The sequence below is a fragment of the Ambystoma mexicanum genome, chromosome 3p (assembly GCF_040938575.1).
Source record: "Ambystoma mexicanum isolate Mex_15411 chromosome 3p, UKY_AmexF1_1, whole genome shotgun sequence".
Taxonomy (NCBI): domain Eukaryota; kingdom Metazoa; phylum Chordata; class Amphibia; order Caudata; family Ambystomatidae; genus Ambystoma; species Ambystoma mexicanum.
Window position 1 is genome coordinate 338,861,981 of NC_090925.1, and position 24,805 is coordinate 338,886,785.

A 24,805-nucleotide genomic window follows, 5' to 3' on the forward strand; every position below is an offset into this window, starting at 1 on the left:
AGAATGGAGGGTTGGGCTTTTATGGTGGACTGAAGTGCTGCTTTTGTTTGTGCTAGCTTAATCAAAACGGCCAGAGATAGCCTGCAGGTGTAGGTGGCTGTGGAGTCCAGAAGGGGAACCAAAGTAAACGACCAAAGGAAGTCGTCATATGAGGAAGGGAGGTGTTGGCATTCAGGTATGGTCCTTTAGCAGGTAACTAAGCCCATTTCCTAGTTTTCATGTTTTTGGGAGGTTTTGGGGCAATCAAACGAGTGACCCAATATCACCTGAACACCACTGGAAATTCTTTTGAAAATCATTCTTTTCTGGTATGTCAAGACAGTTGAAACAAAAGACTACAGCTCCCCCGGGCATGGAACCCCATTTGCCAAACTATGCTCTTCACTGGGAGGCAAAAACAGTTTGAGTAAGTGTGGAAAAAGGCAGTATTTGTACCCATTGTTACTTGCTGCTCCTTAGGTTTTAGCAAAGGAGTTCAGAAGTTGGAGAAATGGAAAGGTTGGAGGCTGAGGGGATTGCATTTAAGGGGATTACTTCCTGTGTTTGGTGGTGCGTGTTTGTGTCTGTGCTATTTACTGTAGAAATGTGTATATGCAAAGTTAGAAAACAATTATTGTAGTTACAATTAATGTCAAAGCCAACAGTTTTGACATGTGTCTATCGAAAAGGTGTTTTCTTGCTACTGTAGGTATTGCGATCACATGCCTTTGTACATTTAAAAGTGCATGCCCGAGTTATCATCTTTTCATAGGTTTTGCAGGATATGTTGATATAAAACCTATCACAGGTATTGTCATTATACAGTACGGAACGCGCACCATTGCCATGTAGTCACACAAATGGCCAGCTTTTGCAATCAGATAACTGCAGCCAGCATAATTTTTGAGCCATTTCATTATGTTGACATTGTACTTGCATCATATAATTTGGTGACTTTCATAGAGCTTCATGTAGATGGACCACTTCTAAGCTCTGTATCAAACCGTGTTATTATTACCGACTGATGGTATTTGTTTCATCGCCCTGAGAATGAAGAAGGGTCTACCTTTCACCACCGCCTAAATCTTTGCCTTTATTTCACACCCTTCTTCCATTCTTTTGCCGAAACATTTCGAACATTTTCTGCGCGCTGTGTTCACTAACGGATGATAGCTACTGGCTCTTGCTGCAATTTATTTTTCTTTTTTTTTAAGTTATTTATTTGCTTGACAAATGCCACAGGTTCCAACTTTTCCACTGTTACTGTATTATCACAAGTGTTCATGCCAGAGGCGTTTCTGGGGGGCGCAGAGGGAGCTATAGCCCCTGGTCTTTTGGTTGTAAACCCAGATAGAATCTCAGGAACTACAACCAAAAAGCTAGCTAGCCCCAAGTCCAGACAATCCCGACATTAGCGTACCCCTGATCTTTTCCAGACCTAGCAACACCCCAGGTTCATATTATTCTCCGTCTGGGTACATATCGTGGTGATCGACAGCAGGAGTCACATGCCTCCCCACCCTTCCCCACCATAATCACGTTGTCCCCTCCCCCACGTGGCCCTAGCTAGGTAGATTGTGCTGATTCTGTGTCTCCGTTCTCAGGAGGAGGATTTTAAAGTCTCCCCAAATGTCTTTTGGTCTTGACATCACTGGCAGCGTCACGATGAACTCTTCATCGCGATTTGCCTGTACGACAACCTTCATCGATTCTTCCAGTGTCGGAGCAATGTGCCAATCCACTCCCTCAAAATACATCTTTTCGCCAACAGGCAGCCGAAGTTAAGAAAAGGCCTCTTATGTTCAGGGACACGTCCCCAAAATCCAGACAGACATCCCGTAGGAGTTACATGCACTGGTGTCTCTGTACTGTCAGCTTGTTGCATATGCTACGTCATCTGAGGCAGTCCCATAACATGTGTATGTAGCCCGCATCCTCCTCCCCTCATCTGGGGCATAGACCTGTTTTATTGTTAAAGAGCTTTCACAGTTTTGCCGGCGTGCAGTGTAGTCTGTTTAATATTTTGAATTGGATCAATTTAAATCTCGTGTTTAATGAGACCTGGCCAGTGAGGCTACACATCTTGGTACAGTCGTTGTTAATGATTGCAGTGTCAAGGTCTAATGCTCATTTATCTCTCTCTTTGCATCAGTGTTTGATCAATAACCATCTTGTATAATGTAGCTACCATTCTACAGCATCCATATGAGTTTGCTATATATGCTGCATATGCATTATCTACTGGTTGCAAGGGGAAAGTCTGCCATGGCCTTTTAAACCCTGCCCTCAATCTGTAATATTGCAGTGTTTTGATAGGCATACCCCTATGTTCTCTCTTCCATTTCTGCAGTACCAGAAAATGGCCGTCTGGGTACATATCCCCAATGGTGGTATAGGCTAGATCGCTCCAATGTTAATGTATGTACTTGTTATGCGCCGAAAGCCCACAGGCTTCAGGGCACGGAAAGACAAACACAAGCACAGCAGCACAGAAACTTGCTAAAAAAACAGAAAAATAAAGGGGAAACCTGGTTAAATGAACAGGAACGTCTTCAGCTCCTTCTGGAAGGTGAGTACGTTCCTTTCCAACCGCAATTCCAGTGGGAGGTTGTTCCAAAAATATGCAGCTAACACAGGGAAAGACCATTAATTTCCCCTAACACGTTTTATTTTCGGACAGGCCAACAGTATTGTGTCTCTAGATCGCGTGATTCTGACCAATTGTCGAACTGAAGAGCGTGTTTTAGGTGCAAAGGAGCTTGACCAAACAAACATCCGTGTGTGCTGAGATTTATTTTGAACTGAATTCTGGCTTCCATCGGGAGCCAATGAAGTTCCCTTCTATGTTCTGAAATGGGGTCCCTCCTAGGAATTCTTTTTACAATTCTTACTGCATCATTTTGCAATATCTGTAGTGTCTTTATGCAGCCTTTTCCGGCACCCCCTATTAAGGCATTACAGTAAGATCAGGGTACGAACCGGTGTCCCACAATTGACAGGAGATACATAAGGCTTCATCAGGCGTAGGAGTCTTAGAAAATATTGAGAGTTCTTCATTATATTAGTAGCTTGGGCATCAGCACTAAGTGTTGAAACTAGCATCATGCCAAGCGTATTCACCTGGTTCACCACTTTGATCATATGTTGATCAATGTTGGAACTTGAGAACTGTGCATCCAATTTGGCCCGCGATTTCACAAACCCAAAAATCAACAATTCAGTCTTGGACCTGTTTAGTCAAAAACCATTTCTTGTCATCCAGGACTTGATGGAATCATAGATGAATGAAATGCGCTCGCCATCTTTCTCGTAGTTACTACTCAGCTCCAGAATGAGCTGTGTCATCTGTATAATTCGTGAAATAGAGTCCTAGGGAATCTAGGAGATCGCATAAAGGGGGGCAGAACACATTGAAAAGTGCTGGGGACAAGCATGCATCCTGTGGCACTCCAAAATGTATCTTCTTGGCCTCAGAAAGGGCATTCCCCCATGTAATATTGGCCATTCTGTTACTCAGGAAAGATTCAAACCAAGCAATCACATTGTTAGAGCATTGCCCAGTAGTAGCTAGCCTATTAATCAATGTTTCATGATGGATAAAAATCAAAGGCTGCTGATAGATCTAACAACATCAGCAGCCCAGATTTACGTTCATCAACGATGCATAACATTTCTGTATGCAGGTCAAGTATGGCACTTTCTGTGCTATGACGAGATCTGAACCCGATTGGCTGGCATGCAGAATTTCACCCTTATTCAAATGTTCCTGAAATTGCAATGTAGCTATTTCGTCAATCAACTTCAGGAGAAAGGGAACATTGGTGATAGGTCTGTAATTGGCCACGTTTTTGGGGTCTGAAGGAGATTTTTTTATCAATGGGGTAACGGTCACATTTTTCAAAAGGTCTGACTTCTTATTTTCCATAAAAGAGGCATTACTTAATGTGTCTGTATTGCTGTATTCCATGTGGGTGGGATGTCCGGGAACTTCCACAATGGCAGGTGTTTACAATAGGGCGTCACTGTGCCCATCCTAGTGTACATTTTGGGCCATGCTAGAAGCGTTATTCTTAAAAGGTCGAACTGACAGTCACCATGATATGTTCCTCCTGTCAACTGTGTTTTCAACAATGTCCTTCTGGCCGCTGCCTGCTCCAGTTTGACTTGGGGGTGGGGGGGTTCCCCTTCTGTCCCAAACCAGTAGGATGCAAAGTGTGCCTGGCTGCTATCGAATATATCTCAAATTCGGGCCCATTAAACCAACTAGGTTATGTGGTTGCGCTATGCTTTCCCATGTTTTATGTACGACTGTGACAAGTCCTTCTGCAAAGTAATGACAAAGGCTCGACCCAGCCATAGTGGTATTTTTAAAATAGACATAGTAATTTGGGCACAATTATCATCTTGATTATGGCCATTCTTCCTGCCAGTGAAAATGGGATGTACTTCCATTTGCTTAGTTTAGCCTCAAGATGTCCCACATATACCCTGAATATGTGGTCTTGGAGGAGGTCCTTATTCCTGGAAATAGTAACTCCCAGATATTTAATGCTATAGTGTGCCCAATTTAGCTTGTATCTACACTGGGGCTTAGTAGTGTTTTATGTGAAGGAAAACATATCTGACTTAGTGTAGTTTACCTTAAATCCTGAAAACTCAACGAATTTGGTGACATCATCCATAATCGGGTGTATGTTGTCTTGCGGGTTTCTAATAAAGAGAAGTGTCCTCCCCGCATATAGTGAGACCATTTCCGGAGTGCTGGCTGTGAGGAATTCGACTATCCGCACTATGGGAGTGAGCTTGCCTGGGTTTTTTAGAAATTTTAAATGAAATTGAATGATGGTAGATGAACCTCTGGAAAATGTGTGGGGCTAATCCGCACACATTTTCCTATGTTCACCACATGACATACACATAGACCTGTGTAATCTGGGTGGACACAGCCTACAGGCACTGTCCCCCTGTCATATTTAGTTGGGATATGACAGCCAAGAGTACATCAAGGCATCTCAGAAGGGGAAGGGCAAAACCTTCCTCCTGCCGTGGCCAGCCTAATTAACTAATAAAGGCTCAATGGATCCGCCCTGTCCTTTGTTAGCTCTGCTAGTGGAAGCTTTGCATACTAATCAGAGTTAATTAAAACAGGCCCACATAAAAAAAGGATATTGGTCATCAATTAGATGTGGCAGGATTTTCAGATTTGAGTGGATGCAATGTAGCCAGAGAAAGCGACAAAACAAAAAAGAGAGGAAAGACACAGCCATATTAGCATAAAGTCCATGCCAAAATCAACTTTTCTAGTTTCAAACACGTAGGCACACATTGAACAACCCCCACATTTGTAGAAACCGTTGTTGTGGGTTTGGTGAAGCCAAGTATGCTTTGATTGTGGGTTGGACATGAATGATGGGCACAATATATTCTTTAGGGTTCCCGCTTTGTTTTAGATAAAGTTGAGGGAAGGGTCCAACCATGTCATCATATCTCTATCTAAATGAAGTGTCAATGCCTCTTGACAATTCTATATATACTTGAACTATCTGCATTGAAGCGTGTTATGAATTTCAGTTTGTTACTGTGTGTTGTATTTGTATGTGTTTTTGGAGTGAGCAGGCCCACCCTCTTGATGCTTTTAACGGCCTTGCTTAAAGTCCGATGATCATAATTATCATTCACACATAATTTTATCCTAGGGTCATGAATTGCAGTTGGTAACCTCCACACACACTTTGTGCAACTTAATATCTGGTGGGTTCCCTCAAGGAATGATTTCTCCCGATTCTCGTAGTGGGCAAAAAAAATCGCTTGTTGTGCCTGTTATGTTTACATTTAATTTGGGGTGGGATCCAGACAAGAGCAAATAAAGTTGTTCTTTGAGGATACACGCATAAAAATTCAAAGAGGGCGAAACGTTGCAATGATCTTTTGGCAAAACGAGATACATATATGCTTTAGATTAAGGGAGTACAAAATGATTCAAGTTACTGTTGATTCTGTAGAAGTGTTTTTATGATACCTCCCGTGTTGAGATAAATCACCACACTGAGGGAAGTGACTGAGACAGGGATGTATAGTTACACTTCATATGGGGGAGGGAGGACACCTGGTATAGTGGTCGTGTATTGAACAGTTGTCTAATACTGACCAGAAGGGGGAGTGTATAAGGGTACCAGACCCCCTTCCCCCTCAAACTGAGTACAAATAACATGATAGGCTGATCGATGGTTCAAGTATTGCAAAAATCAGAATTATAGTGCTTTTTGAAGATAAAGAGTACATGTTGGCAACATATGTTTTTGGGGTCAGAATGACCCAGGAAGTGAAGGGTGTCTCAGGTATTATACGCACATCATGAATATGTAAAGAATATATTCTGGAAACTGGATACAAAATTAGTTATTATCAAAAGTGAATAATGACTTACCGTTTGGTATCGAGGCTGAACAGACTGAGATATTTTCTAAAATGGATGCAAGATCCAAAATGGCATAGTGAGACCAGGTGTGCACAGCCTTGACTAATGCAGATAATGAATATTCTGTGGCAGCATTTTAATATAAGATTATCACGCCTGGAAGGATATATTTAGAATATTTGGCAGGGAAAGTAGACATGATTAATAGTAAATCAGATAAAGGCAAGGTAGTTACAAATTAGTACAGATCAGCAGAAATACTTGACAGCAAATAAAATGAGCTTATTGAGCTTCCCAAGGTATAAGATGCCAATTAAATTTGGCAGGGCCTCGAGAAGCAGATAAGGACTGTTTCTTGGCAGAAGTTAAAGGATGTGTACTTTTGTCTGGCTGGCCTAAAATAAGCTTATCAGTCTATGTGTCAGTCAACCAGGGGTTGCCAAGGATGAACTCATGTGGGCTTTATGAGTAACAGATAAGCCAACCAATCAAAGATAAGGAGGACTTTTATTCTGGCTAAGGGAACCAATCAGATATGTATCTTGAATGTGCATGAAAGTATTTCATCATTGAAAAGACCTATATAAGCAAGCTGATTGCAGGAGCTCTGTGTGCTTCCAGTGTGTATGTTTGAACTTGTATGAAAGATGACTGTGAACTTGTACCTGGGTGTCCATTCTTCCTTTGGTCCAGCCCCAGTGTCAGAGTCCACAGATGTCAGAATACTTGAGGAGATGCAGAAGGACCTTCTTTACACATGTGCTGACCAAAATAAAGGAATTTAAGCGACTTATGGAATATAATTGCTACTCCCTGGTAGTGTGTCAAATAGCTAATTGAATACCTGTTTCTACCCATGTTTTGGCAAAGTTATCATTGAGCTTGCCTGTTCCATGTGTCTCTTGGAGGAAGACAATGGTTACCCTGTGTCTATTCACATAGCCCATGAGCTTTTACAACTTTGCAGGGTTACCCATCCCTCCGATATTCTAGCTCATTAAGCAAATACTAGTCATTCTCAAATGGTGTAAGGGTATAATAGCAATGTCTCCCCACAATGGGTATTGCCACAAGTTTAACATTTGGAAACTGCTATTACGCTGAGCATCGTTTGTCAAGCACAACTGTTGAAAACTTGTATCCCACCCCATCTCCACCCAACCCACCCTCATCGCCCTCCCAATCAGAGCAAGGTAAACCCTGCTCTCAACAACCATCAAAACCCTTAACAACTTTCAGCAACCTAGTGTGGATCAGGTTTCTCTCTCCTATCACCTCTTCTCCCATTAATGGTGGCATTAAAGGTCCTCCTTGACCTCTTCGCCGTTTCCAGGGTGATCATTAAAGTCTATCGGAATGGAACCATCACGGTTCAGGGCCATCAACCAAACCTCCTTCTCTTTGTCAGGCTCCTACCTCTTCTCTCAAACCTTGTCTCTCCCCCTGGACAGGCTCCCTTGCTTGCTGTGCCTTCCTCCTCCTCTGCACATGCTCCCTTGCCTACTGTGCCTTCCTCCTCCTCTGCACAGGCTCCCTTGCCTGATGTGCCTTTCTCCTCCTCTGCACAGGCTCCCTTGCCTACTGTGCCTTCTTCCTCCTCTGCACAGGTTCCATTGCCTGATGTGCCTTCCTCCTCCTCTGCACAGGCTCCCTTGCCTACTGTGCCTTCCTCCCTCCTCTGCACAGGTGCCCCTGCCTTGCCTCACTGTCCCAGCTCCCTTGTCGGCCTTGGCTCCTCCGGCATCCTCCAGTATCCCTCTGGCTCTCTTGTCACCCATGTCACTTAGCTCTCCCTCTGCTGTCAAACACTCGTCTGACATCTGCAACCTCCTTGAAGACATGGATCTAGATGTGCTCGCCATCACAGAGACATGGTTCAAGAACAGATCTGTCACGAGCTTTGACACACTCCTCCCAAAAGGATACAAGATCCTCTCTGTACCCTCTCCTCTCCCTTTGCATTGGCACACCCGGCGCGTCCACTCGGTTTCAAAGTCACCAGACCCATGAAAAGAGTGACAGCGGCTGCCTTTGCTTCCACCTACTCTCCGCCTCCTACTCCTGTGGCTGACTCCCACCCTGACAGAGCCCTTGCTAATTTCAATCGCTCTATCTCTGACACCCTTGGTACTCTTGCCCCTGTCATGAGGGTCCGACTGAAGCCTTCCAAAAAGTGCTACTATCACTCTTTCAACCTGTGGCATTCCTCAGGGTTCTAACCTATCCCCTGGTTTTTCAATGTCTACATGGCTGCCCTGGCATGTGTGATTGCCAATTTCTTCTCTAACTTCCAGTGTTGTGAGGTTGAGACGCAACTCTCTTTCAGGCTACCCTCTACCTCATATCTGACTGTCTGTCTGTAATTTAGTCACAGTGTGCTGCAAATTACCTCTGTCTCAACCCCAGCAAGACTGATATCGTCTGCATTGGGACTCCTGCTCCCGCTTTCCCATTCTCACTCTGGACGGCCTCCCTTAGCACTGCGCCCGCACCCACATGCAAGGCAAAAAACCATGGGGTCATCTTCGACTCCACTTTGTCCTTCTCTACTCACATTTTGGACATTTCTAAAAAATACAACTACCAGCTGCATCTCCTCAGAGGTACTCTTCCTTTTCTCACCTTCCCCAAGTGGCTCACTGTTTCCAAAGCCCTGGTTCTCTCAAGGCTGGACTAATGCAACAGCCTCTTTCTCAACCTCCCTGCCTCAGCTTTGCACCCTCTGCAACTTATCCAGAACAGAACCGCAAGACTTATCCTAGGCCTCAAGCCCTTGGACTGCATCTCTACGGCGCTGAAATCCCTCCACTGTCTCTCCGTGGCTTCAAGGATCAAGTTCAAGACCCTCTGCATTGTCCACAGGGCTTTCTGGGGCCTGGGACCTACCTATCTGGAACAACGCCTACCTAAATACTGTCCTTCCCGAGCCCTTCGCTCATCTATCTCCAACCTTCTGCGAGTGAGCCTGTTCTCCAAGCAGAGATTTGGAGGGAGAGCTTTATCCTCTGCAGGGGCCTCCCTCTGAAAAAGCCTCCCTGCCGCCCTCCGTCTTGAGCCTGATCTCCTTAAGTTCCGGAAACTCCTTAAGCCATTCCTCTTCTCCTCTTCCTTCTCTCTCCCTCTACCCTGCTAACCCCTCTCTCTGCTCTAACCCTCTCTCCCTCCTTTTCCAAACAGCTTGCTGACTGGCCGACGGGTGTAACTCAGAGTCTCACAGTCCCTGGCACCCTCACCAGTATTCTCGCACTTGTCTCTGGGCATGCACTTGCCTCCGGGCCTACACTTGCCTCATCGTTACTGCACTTGATCAATGATCCATGAGAGTGGCATCCCTCGACGCTTACCGCAGTTTCTGACTGACCGTCGCACGTGGACTCCTCCTGCACTTGTCCCCCACTCTCCTGTACTGTCTGTGCACTTGCACGATCTGAATTTAGCATGCCTTGAAGATTGTCTATCTTCCCTGTCTCCCCTCCTTGCATGGTGCTGCCTCAGTGCACTTGGAAAAACTTCAGAATCGTTGTCAGACCTATTTGCTGTTATCTACACTGTTAATTGTATTATATGCACTTACTCTGCCTGTGCAGACTTGTATCGTTCTGAATGACTGTTGTTTTTCCCCTTGTTCCTCCCTTCATGTGCGCTTTAAAACACTTGCCTTGTGTATTGGCGCTTTACAAATAAACATTACCATACCAACTAAAGTTGGGAACATCAGAGATATCCAAGAAAGGCGTGTGAATGATTTTCTTGAATGGGCATTCAAACAAAACAAGAAAAAACGTGGACATCATCACATCTGGCAGCTGTCTCTTACTATAGTAGGTTATCAGGGGGGTGGACCCCACACACAGCTCACTGACACAGCATGCCTTAAAAGGCTGGGCCAAATTGGAGGGTGTTAAGAAAGACACAAGGCACCCTTTAAACTTTGATTAACTAAAAAATGGAAAAGACATCTTACACAAAGTATGCAATGACACATATGAGACATTATTCAGGGCGGCCTGAATTACTTTGGGGCATTTAGAATCAGTGAAATAGTGGCAAAAAACACCCTGTCTAAGGAAGGTCTAGCACTATCCGACATCATTTTGGACAAGGAATGCATGGCAATTAAATTAAGTAGATCCAAAATAGATCAACTGGCAAAAGGGAGAATAATTAATCTGCACTGTATAGACAACAAAGGGTACTGCCCCATTTGCACCACCAGGGCATTCCTCCACATGCGCCCACAACCAGGTGGGCAACTTTTAGGCATAAAAATGCCAAGGCCCTCAGCAGGTTCCAACTACAGACTGTCCTCAAAAAAGCAATCAGGGCAGTAGGCTAGGATCCCGCAGAGATTGGGTCTGATTCTTTCCGTATTGGGGCAGCAACCTCAGCTTGGGTGGGAGGGATGGATGAGAAAGCAATCAGAGGAATTGGGGGCTGCAAATCTGGGGCTTATAAGAAATACATCAGGAAGGATTTCATCTAACATTGGCCTTTCTCCCCATAGACCACTCCCCCTTTAAGTCAGCCTGGATTGTGGGCCACTCTTTTGTGGCAAGAGCAAATAGATTGCTGGAGGACACACAAGAGGGTCTACATTTTCAAGGAACAATCACATCTTGGTGGGGCACACCTGGCATGAAGTGGGGGGACCTACACGACAGGCTAGCCGATCATTTAGGGGTCAGGGACACTCCCCCCAAACTTCTGGTAATACATTTAGGGGGCAATGATTGGACACAATTGGGTAGGAAGGCACTCTTGGGGGAAATGTGCACCTCGCTTAGGCGGAATGCAGGGTGCTGGAGAGAGAGCGAGGTCATGGTCTCTGAGATACTACAGAGGCAGCACTGGCGGGGAGAAGATTCAAATAAAGCAATAGAAATATCCAGAAGGAAATTAAGCAAAGCACTGAGCAATTTCTGCTCGTACATCGGCCTCAAGTTCATCAAACATGGGGCTATTTCTTTGAATATTAACGAATTGTTCCACCAACACGAGGTCCATCTCACAATAGCTGGGATGGAGATTTTCACGAGAATTATTTAGGGGATATTGGCAGAAAGAGGATGCATATAAGGGACTTTTGGGGGGACCTGAGTGGCTGTGTACCCTCTCAGGGTGCCGACAGGGATCAGCCTCGAGTTGGCCCCTATGATGGAGCAGGGCCCCTGCTCACCTGATCCCATGTTCCCCAAAAGCATATCTCACGTTGTTTATTATCAGTGCTTTTATTATGAGTATTTTGTTTGGTGTAATAAAGCTTACGACCTATGTTTCCCCACCTTACCTTGCTTATGGGTCTGTTATTAAATATGCATACTATGTATGGGTCAGCGAGTGGTCATTTGTTGCATACACCCACCTGCTCACTAACAGTTCCCCGCACTATGCCACTTCCAGGCTTATCCACGGCAGGAGTGAGGAGACTGCAACAATACGCCGCCCCTCACCTGGTCCGTGGCTCCACTCTCCTTTGCTTTCACTACGTCCTGGGAGCACGGCGACCCCTCTCTCGACGCAGCCTTGTCTGCGTATCATGGGCCTGCACTCATGGGCTCTCCCTCTCAGCTTATCTCGGGCAAATTCAATTTGTGCAGGCGACGGATACGTAGGTTCAACGAGAGGCAGTCATTTTGCCTGTTGAACGCAACGCCCCCTCTCTTGCTGCACTTTCAATTGAGAGCCAAATTGTTGGGAAAATAGATCACGCAGCAGCAATAGACGCTTTTGCAAAAGAACCATCTAGGAGCGCGCCATCTAGGAGCACGCCCTGCATTTAGACAAGGAGATAGAAAAGGAATTCCTCTTTTACACATTGTTCTATATGGTGTTGTCTAGTTATTAATTCTAGTGTATATGGTTTTAATGAACCAATTTGCACTTTAAATTCATTTTTAAAGAATTTTAAAAAAGTTACTATTTTTAAGTAGAAGTCAATAAAACGGTATTTAAATTGAGATGATGAAATATTTCGGAGCGGGAGTGCAGTGCATGGCAGCAGTATAGGAGCAACGTGTGTGTGGGAGTATTCTGTTTTTTTGCCCTGGGTGCAACATTGTCTAAAAACTGCCCTCTGTCCATTGCCCACAACAGTTAGTGCATTTGTGATCGTGTGACCATACGTTCATCTTCTGCTCCTTGTTAAGTAGCGCCCCAAGGCAGGGGGCTGTAACCCTCTCTGTCTTCACAGGATCTCCCTGGGCAAGGCCTCATTTGGCTTTTGCTCTGTTTCCAAGACTGACCAGTCTAGGTTACTAACTCGGCTAGACCCCATCTGACCCCCACCCCCACTTTGCTGTTAGTCACACGAAATCTGAAACTTCTCCCACCTTTCAGAGACCATCGCTTCCTTGTTATGGAAAGGACACCACACCAATCCAGTCAGCTGCCATCAGTGCTGGTGCATGCAGCGCCACCCCTCGGCGGTGCATCGTACTGCATGCATACCAGGGCACTCCTCACACAATAAGAGCTAGGGCCACAGGTGCCATGGGGCCTCGGTGCTCTGAGGTCTCCATTACATAATGTAAATAAACACACGGAGATCAGCGGGGATATCAAACGTCTTCTTTATTCCCTTTCTACAATGTAACTGCCACTCCGTTACCTCCTCCCTCACATCCCCTTTCCGAACTTCATTTCCCGTGTGACATTCTACTTCACGAAGAGCTGCCTTAAAGGGGCAAGCTCCTATAACAACACCCCCGGACAAAATGTCCTTGCAACATTTTCAACTTAACTATTTACAAATTACTAACATTCTTCCACTAGTCTCGGAGGCTTCTTGATGATCCTGTGAGGCCATCCTCGCAACTCCTGACTGGGGTCGCCGTCAGCATGTCCATGGGGGTTTTGCTGACGTAGAACCTGTAGTTCAAGGGGAACCCATTCTTCATCATGAATGCCAACGTAGTCCGGGTCAATGGGTGGTGGCCTTTCCTCCGCTCCTCTCATGACATGCTTGAACAATGAACTATTCCGTGTCACTTCTTTTGCGTCATTTGCCGCCGTTACCATTGTCCCTTTTACAGCAACGACTTGTAGTGGCTCGGGTGAGAATTGGGGGTCTGTCTTCTTGTTCCTATTTGGAAGTATTTTGTTTGTGCCCTCCTCTTTTTGTCTGTCTGTTCTCGTGCCTTCTCTTTCCTTTCTTCGTCTCTTCGGAGGACTTCATGGTCTGGTGTGGGTTGCCTCGTGAGGTGTGTTTCGATAGTCTCTCAACATTCTGCATAAAGCTTGATGTGGATCGGTTCCTTCTATGGGTGCCCTTTGCATGGTCTTTTTGATGGATGCCATAAACCTTTCTGCCATCCCGTTGGCTTGGGGCCTCCTTGGTGTGACTTTTTGGTGGCGGAATCCCATGTGTTTTGCAAACACTCCAAACTCATGTCCGCTGAAAGGTGGGCTATTGTCTGACTTTATCGTGTCCGGGATCCCCCACTCACTGATGACCTCGTCGAACATGGCTGCTACATGAGCGAATGCGGTGGACTTCACTCGTTTCACGATAAACAGTAGTAGGTAGTTTCCCGAATCAAGTGGTCCATAAAAGTCTGTCGCAACTCATTCCCAAGGGTGGTCTGGGATTGTGGTCACTCTGAGTGGCACTGGGGGTTCTGGTTTTGCTGTGCATTGACAGGCTGTGCAGTTTTTGACCCACCGGTCGACCATATCGTCCATGAAGGGGAACCAGACATGGCACCTTAACTGTCTTTTGGTGTTTTCCGCTCCTCTATGGCCTTTGTGAGCAGTTTTGATGATGTCCGCTCTTAGTGTAGTGGGAATGTCCATTTTACACCCCCTTAGCAGAACTGATTTGTCCTGCACCGCTAATTCCGTGTGTACTTTGGCGAGTCTCCCGATTTCATCTCGGCTTGCTCCTGGGTGTCTTTAGACTGCCCTGTGAAAGTCTTTCCATTTGTTGTTCTCCATCAGACTTATAGCCAGGGCCATTGATGGATCTGCTGATGAGGCAGCAGCGATGGTCTCGACGGAGACAGCAGGTGGTAAGGCATCGGCGGTGACGTAACTGATGTATTCGTAGTCACTTGGTCTAGGAGTGGGAATGCCGGACGGATGATGCGAAAGGTAGTCTGCAGGATTGTTCTCACCTCCCGGTCTGTGGATGATCTTGAAGTTATGTTCTTGCAAGCAGATTCCCCACCGTTCAATTCTAGGGGGCATCTTCATTTGTGGGTTTCCGAAGAGAGATAATACAGCCTGATGGTTGGTGATAAGAGTGAATTTTTTCCCAATGATAAAATGATGAAAATGCTTGCAGGCCCAGACGGCCGCTAGGCTTTCTTTCTCTGCCTGAGAGTAAGCTGATTCCGAGGGAGCTAGGGCCCTACTGGCGTAGGTTACCACGTGTCTCGGATGTGTGTCTTGTCCACTGGTTTGGGCGAGGATGGCACCTAGGCCCACTGGGCTAGCATCAATGACGATTTCGGTGTGCCATTCAGGGTCAAAATATGCAAGTTTCCTGGCTTCAGCGAGGGATTGCTTGATGGTGTGAAAAGCAGATTGGCACTCGTTAGTCCACTTGAATGGGACATCTTTTTGCAGTAGACATCTTAGGGGCTCAGTAATTGTCGCAAACTGTGGTATGTATCGGGCACAGTACCCTGTAATGCCCAGGAATGATCTGATGTCCGCTACTTGGTAGGGTTTCTCAAGATGCAGAATAGTAGAGACTTTGTCGGGGTCAGGGGTCATTCCCTCAGCCGAAAAGATGTGTCCGAAGAACTTAAGTTTAGCTTTGCTGAACCGACACTTCTCTATGTTGAGGGTTAGTCCTTGTATCGCAGTGCAGGTGGCTCGAAGAGCGTCATCATGGTCGTGACGGGTCTTTCCAACACAAGAATGTCATCGCTATAATTTAGAGTACCTTTTATTGGTCATATTACTTGCCGGATTGTTTAGTGATGGATTTCAGCAGCTGAGGAGATCCCAAAGTTCAGCCTTTTGTAGCCGAAAAGCCTGTTGTGCGAAGCAAACATGGTAATTGGCCGGGAATCGGGATGGAGTACGAGCTGGTGGTACCCTTTATTTAGATCTAGCTTCGAAAAAAAGAACTGCTTTGTTTAGTTGGACAATCATGTCTTCAATTTTGGGACCTGGGTGCCATTCTCGTTGTATGGCGGTGTTGGCCACTCTCATATCTACGCAGAGCCTTAAACGACCACCTTCCTTCGGGACAATTACGAGAGGGGAGACCCATGGTGTTGGGCCAGTGGCCGGCTCGATAATGTCATCGCATAGGAGTTGGTTAAGTTCCTTTGAGACTGCTTCATGTAAGTGGAACCCGACTCTGCGCGGGTGTTGTGGGACCGGGCGGACATCTAGGTCGATGTGCAGCTTGATTGGTGCGCCTTTCATTCTGCCTAGGCCATGACAAATTTGCGGAAATTCTTTCAGTATTTCATCTTTTGTGATGACGAAGGTGTCAGGGGATCTTTCATCCATGTTGTATATGTTAGCACGTTTCTGAGTTTGGGGTTCAGTCGAGCTAATGACGTTGCCATCTTGCACAAGTACGTTAATGAGGCCTAGGTGCGACGCAGTTTTGTAGCTCAGTAGACAGTGTCCTTTGGTGGGGCTTCTGATGACATGAATGATGGTGGTAGTAGATTTGTCGCCGAATGTGAGACGTCTTTTGAATGATCCCACACTATGCAGAGGGGCGTCTGCATCCCATTGATATATCTTGGACGTCATCGGAGTCAGTGCGGGTTTTCTTTGGAGTCGTTGGAATTCCTTTTCACCCATGATGTTTACTGTCGCTCCGGAATCAATTAGGAAATAGAATTGTTGGTTGCAGATGTCTACTTGTATTCTGGGTGCTTTCCGTGCCACTTCCTTGTCCATCATGAGATTCACAAACTCATCTTGTGCGTGCAGGTCATACTGGTCTCCTTCGTAGTCTGGGTTTCCTTGCGATGCCGCATACAAGACTTGTCTTCGTGACGGTGGACCGTCATACTCATCACGCAGCTGTGCATTAGGTTCTGGAGTCTCGTATTGTTGATAGTCGTCCTCTGGGTATACTTCCTCCACCACTCTCACATACCTCCTCAGCCCTTGTTGGTATGGGCATGTTTGGTAGGACTGAGTAAAGCCAGGCCTTTGGGATTACCTGTATTGTGGGGATGTGTTCATGCGAGGTGTGGGAAAGGGTCTTCCTTCTCTGCATACCGCTTGAAAATATCCTATTCTGTCACAGTTTCCACATTTTTCAGTGAGAGCAGGGCATGAGCCAGCGTGGGGGAAAGTCATTCCGCACATGTAGCATTGCCTTTGCATGCGTGGGCTTGACGTGCCACTTGAACCACTGGTTCTTTCGCTGCTCCTGACATTGCCTGCCTGAACTGCTGCTATGACATCACTTCTGTCTTGCTTGGTAGCCGCTGTGTTTGACATTTGTGTAGCTTGCTTGTCAACTCTCTCAAGTATTCGGGCCATCTCACTCACTTCCTCACTGGTGATGGGCTTTTTGAGCAGCTGTTTCTTTAGTGCCGGGGATATGCATCCCTCAATTACTCGTAAACGGATGGCCTCTTCCAGTGAAAACGCATCGAATTGGCCGTGCGCGCCTTTTATTCGGAGTCTTGTAATTAATTTGTCAACTGTTTCATCGGTGCGCTGCGTACACTGATTAAAAATGTATCTTTCATAATCCCTGTTGGGGGCAATGACAAGCCTTTTGTTTAGGGCTGTTATTAAGCTTGCAAAGTCAGTAAGTTCTAATGGAGGAATGGTTTTGATTAGTGTCTTTATTTCTGTGCCTGCTATATTAATGAACATGCTGCGTAGGGGTGGGGAGGTTTCTTCACTCGCTGCATCTATGAAATTGTTGAAATCTTCAAGCCATTCCACCCATCTTGCTCCTTTATCGGCCTGGGGGGTCATGGAAAATGGGGGCATGCGCAGTTGCAGTTGACCTTGTTGCTGGTGCAGTTGGTGGTGTGCTTTGGCCTGCTTGGTCTGCGGACATACTCATGTTGGCTTTGGGTGGAAACCTGGCGTTATTTGGGGTGTATACCACGTTGTTTGTTTGTGTGGGTGTTGCTTTGTGCCCTCACTTGGTGAGTATGTAGGCTTGGAGTAGTTGCACTTGTGATGTGGCCTGCCTGTAGGGTGTTGCTTTGTTTTGATGCACGTAGGTGTGTGTGCTCTTGACTTTCGGGCATGAGACATGGTGCGAGGAGTGTTGATGGAGATGTCCGCTCTGGGTGCCGTCTGGGTGGATGTCTTCCAGGCACGGAGAGTTTGCTTCTGTGTGTCTTTTGGTTCGATACGTAGTGGGACTGTGCGTCCCGCCTGCCCTATGCACTTCTTCTTTTATCTTGTCTTTTTTTTTTTTTTTCCTAGGTGGCCTGCTGCAGGTGGCTGGAGTGACGCAGCCGGGCCACGCGTCAGCTGGCGGGTGGCCGTAGGCGGAACCGCGGACGCTTGCACGCGCATGCAGTTCTGGGGGCTGGATAAGGAGGACCGCATGGTGGTGCGGTTACTGTTACCCCAGCGAGTGTAGGTGGGCCGCAGCTGGATGTTGGCTCTCTAGTGCTCTGGAGGCTGTGGAAGGAGGACTGCGAGACAGCAGGATCACTGTCGTCTGCGAGGCGGCTGCGTGGTGGGATCACTGACATGCCGTAAGGAGGACCGCTGGTGTGTACTACCCTTGTCGCCCGTTGTTAGCGGCGTAAGCCGCTCCAAATAAACACACGCAGATCAGCGGGGATATCAAATATCTTCTTTATTCCCTTTCTACAACATAACTGCCACTCCCTTTCCTCCTTCCTCACATCCCCTATCCGAACGTCATTTACTGTGTGACGTTCTACTTCATGAAGAGCTGCCTTAAAGGGGCAAGCTCCTATAACAGAGCCAGGCTAAGACTGGCCTGTAGGGCACTAGGGCAACACCCGAACCAAAAACGCAAAATGCTAGTGTGGGTCCGTTTTTTGGGTCAAAGTGGGCCACCTTTTTCGCCCATGTGGTGCCACTTTGATAAGTTACTTCACCCTGTGGCTAGTAGTTTTGACCAGTGTTACTGAATGAATATTCTTTAAAATGCACAATTTGCATCACATTTGATCTAAAAACCTCCCCCTTGGGTACTACTCAAACCGTCCGTCACAAAAGGCATTGCATCTGTGGCCACTTTTTCATTGGTGCCCGAGACAATACCATGCCCCAGTCCGACTCTGATTGGATCTATATCACCGAGGGGGGTAATGCCCTGAGATGTAATGTTCAAAGCGCAGAACTCGTGTGGGCAGGATGGCACAAGGTTAATCGTACTGACTAAAGTCTGGAGCTCCTGTGCAGTGCACAATGCGCCATGGGCAAGGGCAAGGCGCCACTCGGAAACTACTACGGTGGTGATGTGGCACACTATTAAAATAGAGTAACTTAACACCAGGGTCAGACTGGACGTTAACCTAGTTGCCTCAGGGCTTGGTGCACTATATAAATGTTCAAATAAATAAATAAATAAATAAATGAAACATTGGCGCAAGCACCAATGAAACACTGGCCCAGAGTTGCAAATATGACAGACCGAGTAGTACCCAAGGCAGAGTTGTTGCTAAAATGTGCATTTTAAAGAATATTTGTTCAGTGCCAATAGTCAAAAGTACTACGGCAAAGTGCAGTAACTGATGAGACTGCCATTCCACCACCAAACAGTGCCCCACTTTGACGCAAAAAATGGTCCCACGCTATCTTGGGCCTGCGCTTCGGGCATTGCACGCTTGGCCATTGCGTGCCTGACACTCACACACGCACGCACGCACGCACGCACACACTCTGCCCCCCACACGCACCCTTCAATGCTTTGATCCGCCAATGCCTCTCTTCTAAACGGAGAAGAGAGAGGGAGGGGCAGGCATTCCATGTGAACAGACCGAGAAAGAGAGTGGCCGGGAATGAAAGAGGACAAGGAGGATAGAAGAAGGTGGGAGGAGAAAGGGTGAATGTGGAGAGAGAAAAGAGAAAGCGTGAGGGTAGAGCAAGGAGAACTAAAGAGAGAAAGGGTCGCCTGAAAGGGGTACATCCAGAGACAGGTGGGGCAGAGAAAAGAGGACGAGGAAGAGAAAACGAGAAGGAAGGGCACACAAAACAGGTGGGAGAGTAAAATAAAGAAGGGTGGAGGTGAAAAGAGGGAGAGGAAAGAGATCAGAAGGGGCAAAGAAAGAGAGGCAGCAGCGGAGGAAGGGAGAACAAGAGAGAGGGGGAAGGAAGGGAGAACACGGGAGAGGGGAGAAAGGAAGGGGGAACACGGGAGAGGGGAAAGGATAGGAGAACACAGGAGAGGGGGAAAGGAAGGGAGAACACGGGAGAGGGGGAAAGGAAGGCAGAACACTGGAGAGGGAGAAAGGAAGGGAGAACACGGGAGAGGTGAAAGGATAGGAGAACACGGGAGAGGGGGAAAGGAAGGGAGAACACGGGAGAGGGAGACAGGAAGGGAGAACACGGGAGCGGGGAGGAAGGGAGAACACGGGAGAGGGGAAAGGAGAACACGGGAGAGGGGGAAAGGAAGGGAGAACACGGGAGAGGGAGACAGGAAGGGCGAACACGGGAGAGGGGAGAAAGGAAGGGAGAACATGGGACACGGGAGAGGGGGAAAGGAAGGGAGAACACGGGAGAGGGGGAAAGGAAGGGAGAACACAGGAAAGGGGGAATGGAAGGGAGAACACGGGAGAGGGAGAAAGGAAGGGAGAACACGGGAGAGGGGAAAGGGAGGGAGAACACGGGCGAGGGAGAAAACGTCAGGGAGAACACGAGAGAGGGGGAAGGAAAGGAGAACACTGGAGGGGGGAAGGAAGGGAGAACACGGGATAGGGGGAAAGGAAGGTAGAACACGAGAGAGGGGGAAGTAAAGGAAGGGAGAACACGGGAGTGGGGGAAATAAAGGGAGAACACGGGAGGGGGAAATAAAGGGAGAACACGGGAGGGGGAAATAAAGGGAGAACACGGGAGAGGGAAATAAAGGAAGGAGGCGTTGCAGAAAAGAGGAAGGGTCAAGGGAAAACAAAAACAAATGTCAGCGGCCGTGAGGGGAACAAGGAAGTGGTGCATATGGGCGAGAAGAGGGGTGAAGATAGAGCAAGGAAAGGCAGAAAGAACTAGGCATTAGAGTCGTGAAGGGCGGGCGAGGGAATGCAAGGGGAGACTAGGACGGGTAGAGCGGGGTATGGGGGTGCCAGTCCCACCCATGCGCCAAGGGCCAGGCGGGCTAGTCCAGATGGAGGGTCGGCGTCTTCTGGCTGCGTTCCCACTGCCGGCTCCGCCCTGCATCCTTTACTGCGGTGGGGTCTGCTACCCGTCCCGCCACACAATCCGCCAGACCGGCGTTCAGCAGCCCAGGCAGAGTAGCCAGCAACACATGCCAGCCAGGTGCCAACTGCCCAGCAAAGAGCCAGGCGCCCAGGATCCGCGCTAGCCGGCCACTGGCTGCCCACCAGCATCCCAGGCACAGTAGCCAGCAGGGGCTACACGTGCCAGCCAGGTGCCGGTTCTCTAGCAAAGAGACCGTCGCCCAGGATCCGTGCCAGCCGGCCACTGGCTGCCCAGCATCAGGAGACAACTCACAGAACCTCTGTCAGCCAGACCCCCGCACGGCCCAGGAGCAGAAATCAACTGCCAGGACCTGTGCCAGCCAGACTACCCCCCGTGCCAGCAACACCCCCATAGACCAGAAAGAAAAAGGAACTGTCAGGACCCGTGCCAGCCAGACCCCCACAGACCAGCAGACCTGCGCCAGCCAGACCCCCACAGACCAGCAGACCTGTGCCATTCAGATACTCACAGACCAAGCAGACCTGTGCCAGCCAGACCCCAACAGACCAGCAGACCTGTGCCAGCCAGATACTCACAGACCAGCAGACCTGTGCCAGCCAGACCCCCACAGACCAGCAGACCCGTGCCAGCCAGATACTCACAGACCAGCAGACCTGTGCCAGCCAGACCCCCACAGACCAGAAGACCTGTGCCAGCCAGATACCCACAGACCAGCAGACCTGTGCCAGCCAGATACCCATTCACTGATCTTGAGTATTAACTGCGGGCCAATCTGCACCAGCCGGGCATTGACTGACCAGAAGCAACTTCCCCGGTCACCCGAGGGAGCTGGCACCAGCTCCCAGGGACTCCTCGCTGTACAGCTGGTGAGCGACTGGCACAGGATCGACACTTCTAGAGCTGCTGAGCTGCGGAGAGCGCAGACACCGCCCAGGAGTGCCTCGGGTGCCCAAGCTCAACCGAATCAACTCCCGATGGACTTGTGCCATAGAGGAACCCCCGCCAGACGGGCAGTAAGAAGCGAGGGGCGCCCCCCCCTGCGCATCGTCAGGGTGCACTGCCACTCCTAATCATTGCTGATGCGCTGTGCGTCCTCATCATTAACTACTCGCCCTTATAATTGAGATGCAGTGCCCGTCCTCGTTGTCAAGGTGCGTTGCCCATGCCCCTACTCATTGACGGGCTGCCCACCCTTATCATTAAAGTGCCCTGCCCATCGGCATAGTGAGTAGTGCATTGCCAACATTCCTTATCACGGTGTATGCTCATCCTCGTGTTTGCTGGAGCACTGCCAATCTTCGTTGTCAGGGCGCACTACCCATCCTAATCATTGCTGGCGTGCTGCACACCTTCATTCTTGAGGTGCACTGCCTATCCTCATAGTAACTAGTGCAGTGCCCGACGTCATTAGCAAGGCGAACTGCACATCTTCACAATCAAGGTGCACTGCCCATCCTTATCGCTGCCTGTCCACTGCCCATTCTCACCGGGAAGGCACATGGCCCATCTGTATTGTCACGGTGCCCCGTCCATCCTCATCATTGCTGGTGTTCTGCCTCTGCCCAGCAGCGTTGTCGGGGTGCAGCGTCTAGCCTCATAGTCACTGGTGCGCTGCCTAGCCTGACCATCCCCAGTGCGCTGCCCGGCCGCATCCGCTGTTGTACTGCCAACTCTCGTCGTCCAGGTTCACCGTCCGTCCTCGCGGTTGCTGGTGCACCTCCCTGCATCGCTGTTAAGGTGCACTGCCCATCGGCTTTCCGCTGGTGTACTGCCCACTCTCATCCTCAAGGCGCACCATCCACCCTCATCATCTCTGGCCCAGCACTCCTCATCCTCGTCCAGGCGCGCTGCAGGTCGTCCAGGTGACAGGCCCAGGCGCGCTGCAGCTCTCCGGCCCGATGCAGTGGGCTCTGCTTCTGAGTGTGACCTTCGCCCTCTCTGAGTGGATGGCAGAGGCCAGTCGAAGAGAACGTCAGGGTAATGAGGGTGCAGTATGAGCCGGCATGCTATTCCCGGGCTGAGAGAACTGTGTGTGAGCGAGATGGGGGCTGTGGTGTATGAAGGATTCAATGTGCATGCAGTCAAGGCAGTGTTATGCTGGGTAGGATGGCTTCACTGTGGGGTTTGTAGATCAGGAAGTACAATAGTGGGAGTTTGTGAGGTATGGGGTTGTAATGTGGGTGTCTGTGAGGTAGGCATTGCGCATGCATTATTGAAGTAGAAAGGGCAAAGTGTGGCATTTTGTAGGGCAGGGAGGATTATTGTGTAACGCGAAATATTTGCAGCTGGAAAGGTTTAATGTGGAATGCCCGGATTACTTACTGGTAATCTTCATTACTCCTAGTCCTACTCTTCCTCGCCCCAGTACTAACCCTTGAGTATGTTTTACTCTCAGGAACTCATTTTTACAAGCTAGTCTCTTCTGGCCCCTCCCTCCCCAGGAGGAATAACCCCCCACTTACCCAATCCAAGGCAGTAACACCAAAGCTAAGAAATAGGCAAATTCTGCTGACAGGTGGGAGGGAAGGGTAATCTGTACTGGGCCGAGGAAGATTAGGACTAGGAGTAATGAAGATTACCGGTAAGTAATCCAGGTATTACCACTACGTCCCTCTTCCTCGTCCCAGTGCTAAGTTTTGAGTCGTCGTACCAAAGCAAAACAGGAAGGATGCCCATGCCCACCACAAAAGATACAGACACCAAGGGTATTGCTAAACCAACCATATGTATTCAATGAAGAAAAACAGCAGGAAGACACCTCAAGCAGACACAGCACCGAGGACCCCCACGCCAAAGGAAGTGGAATAGGGCCCCTCCATGTTGAGCTGGTAATGACGTATGAAGGTGTTGGGCGTAGCCCAGGTAGCCGCCCGGCAAATATCCAGTAAGGGCACCCCCACAAGTTAGCCCAGGAGGTGGCCACCCCCTTAGTGGACCTGCCCTGGACCCATCCCGCCAGGCAGATTCCCCGCAGAATCATAGGCAAGGAGAATTAAGCATTTAATCCACCGGCTGATAGTAGGAGTGTAAGCCCTGCCACCACAGCCCACAGACCCAAAGGTGACCAAGAGATGGTTAGTAAGATGAAAGGACTAGGTCCAGGAAATATAGGGTAGGACCACCCGCTTGACATCCAAGCAATGACACGCCTCTTTTTCAGGAGAGGAAGGAACAGGGAAGAAGGCAGGAAGGACGGCCTCCTGAGACCGATGGAACCGAGAAGAGACTTTAGGCACAAAGTAAGGGTCACACCGTAAAACCAAGGCTTCCTCCATGACTATCAAAAATGGAGGACAACACATGAGAGTCCTGATCTCCCCCAGACAGTGAGCAGAAGTGACAACCACCAAAAAGGTAGTTTTGAGGGTCAACCACTTCAGCTCGACATCCTCCAGAGGCTCAAAGGGAGGCTTTTGCTACATAGCGAATACTAAGGGCAGGTCCAGTGGAGGATCCCCAACTAGACCCAAAGGACGAGAGTCCACCAACGCCTTCAAGAGCCTAGAAACCAGAGCATCCCCTCAACCCCCCAGCCGGAGGGGACCAGGAAACAGCCCAATGGCAGCCCACCGAGAACAGAGAGTAGAGAAAGCCAACCCCTTCTCAGCCCCCTCGTGGAGAAACTGCAAAATGTCAAGCAGCCTACAGACCAGAGCCAGAACACCCTTTGGGGAACACCAAGACCGAAAATCGGCCCAATGATGGTCATAAGACTTAAAGATAGAGGTCCAACACACCCTCTGAACCGTCCCAGCAACAGCCGTCGAAAGGCCAAACGCCTGCAGACCCCTCCTCTCAGTTTCAATACCCCCCAAAGGATGAGAGAAGGGAGATGGCCAACTGGGTATCGGGTCCCAGTTCTTATTTCCTGCAGGAGCACAGGATAGCCTCACAGACCCCCCCTGGTTTGCCCACCCTGCAATGCTTGAATTTAAAATTGCAGTGCAGATAACCCCGGGGGAAAGGGGAAGTGGATAAAATGATAAACCAAGTCCTGCTTGCTGCCAACTGAAGTCTTGAAAGATCTTGACAACTTGCTCTGACCTGTGAAAAAACATGCACTGATTACAATTCACCCTGTCTCTTCTATTGGTCTATCTAATATGT

The 24,805-nt window shown here is 48.5% G+C and overlaps 1 protein-coding gene across 1 annotated transcript in view; it reads left to right on the forward strand.

The window, feature by feature from the left end:
• Positions 1-22,569: 22,569 nt before the first annotated feature.
• RSPO4 (R-spondin 4) overlaps positions 22,570-24,805 on the forward strand; it is a 73,877-nt gene continuing 71,641 nt past the window's right edge. The window contains exon 1 of the mRNA XM_069650934.1: positions 22,570-22,675. Coding sequence (XP_069507035.1) covers positions 22,597-22,675 — 79 coding nt within the window. The 5' untranslated portion in view covers positions 22,570-22,596. The remainder of the gene's footprint in view (positions 22,676-24,805) is intronic.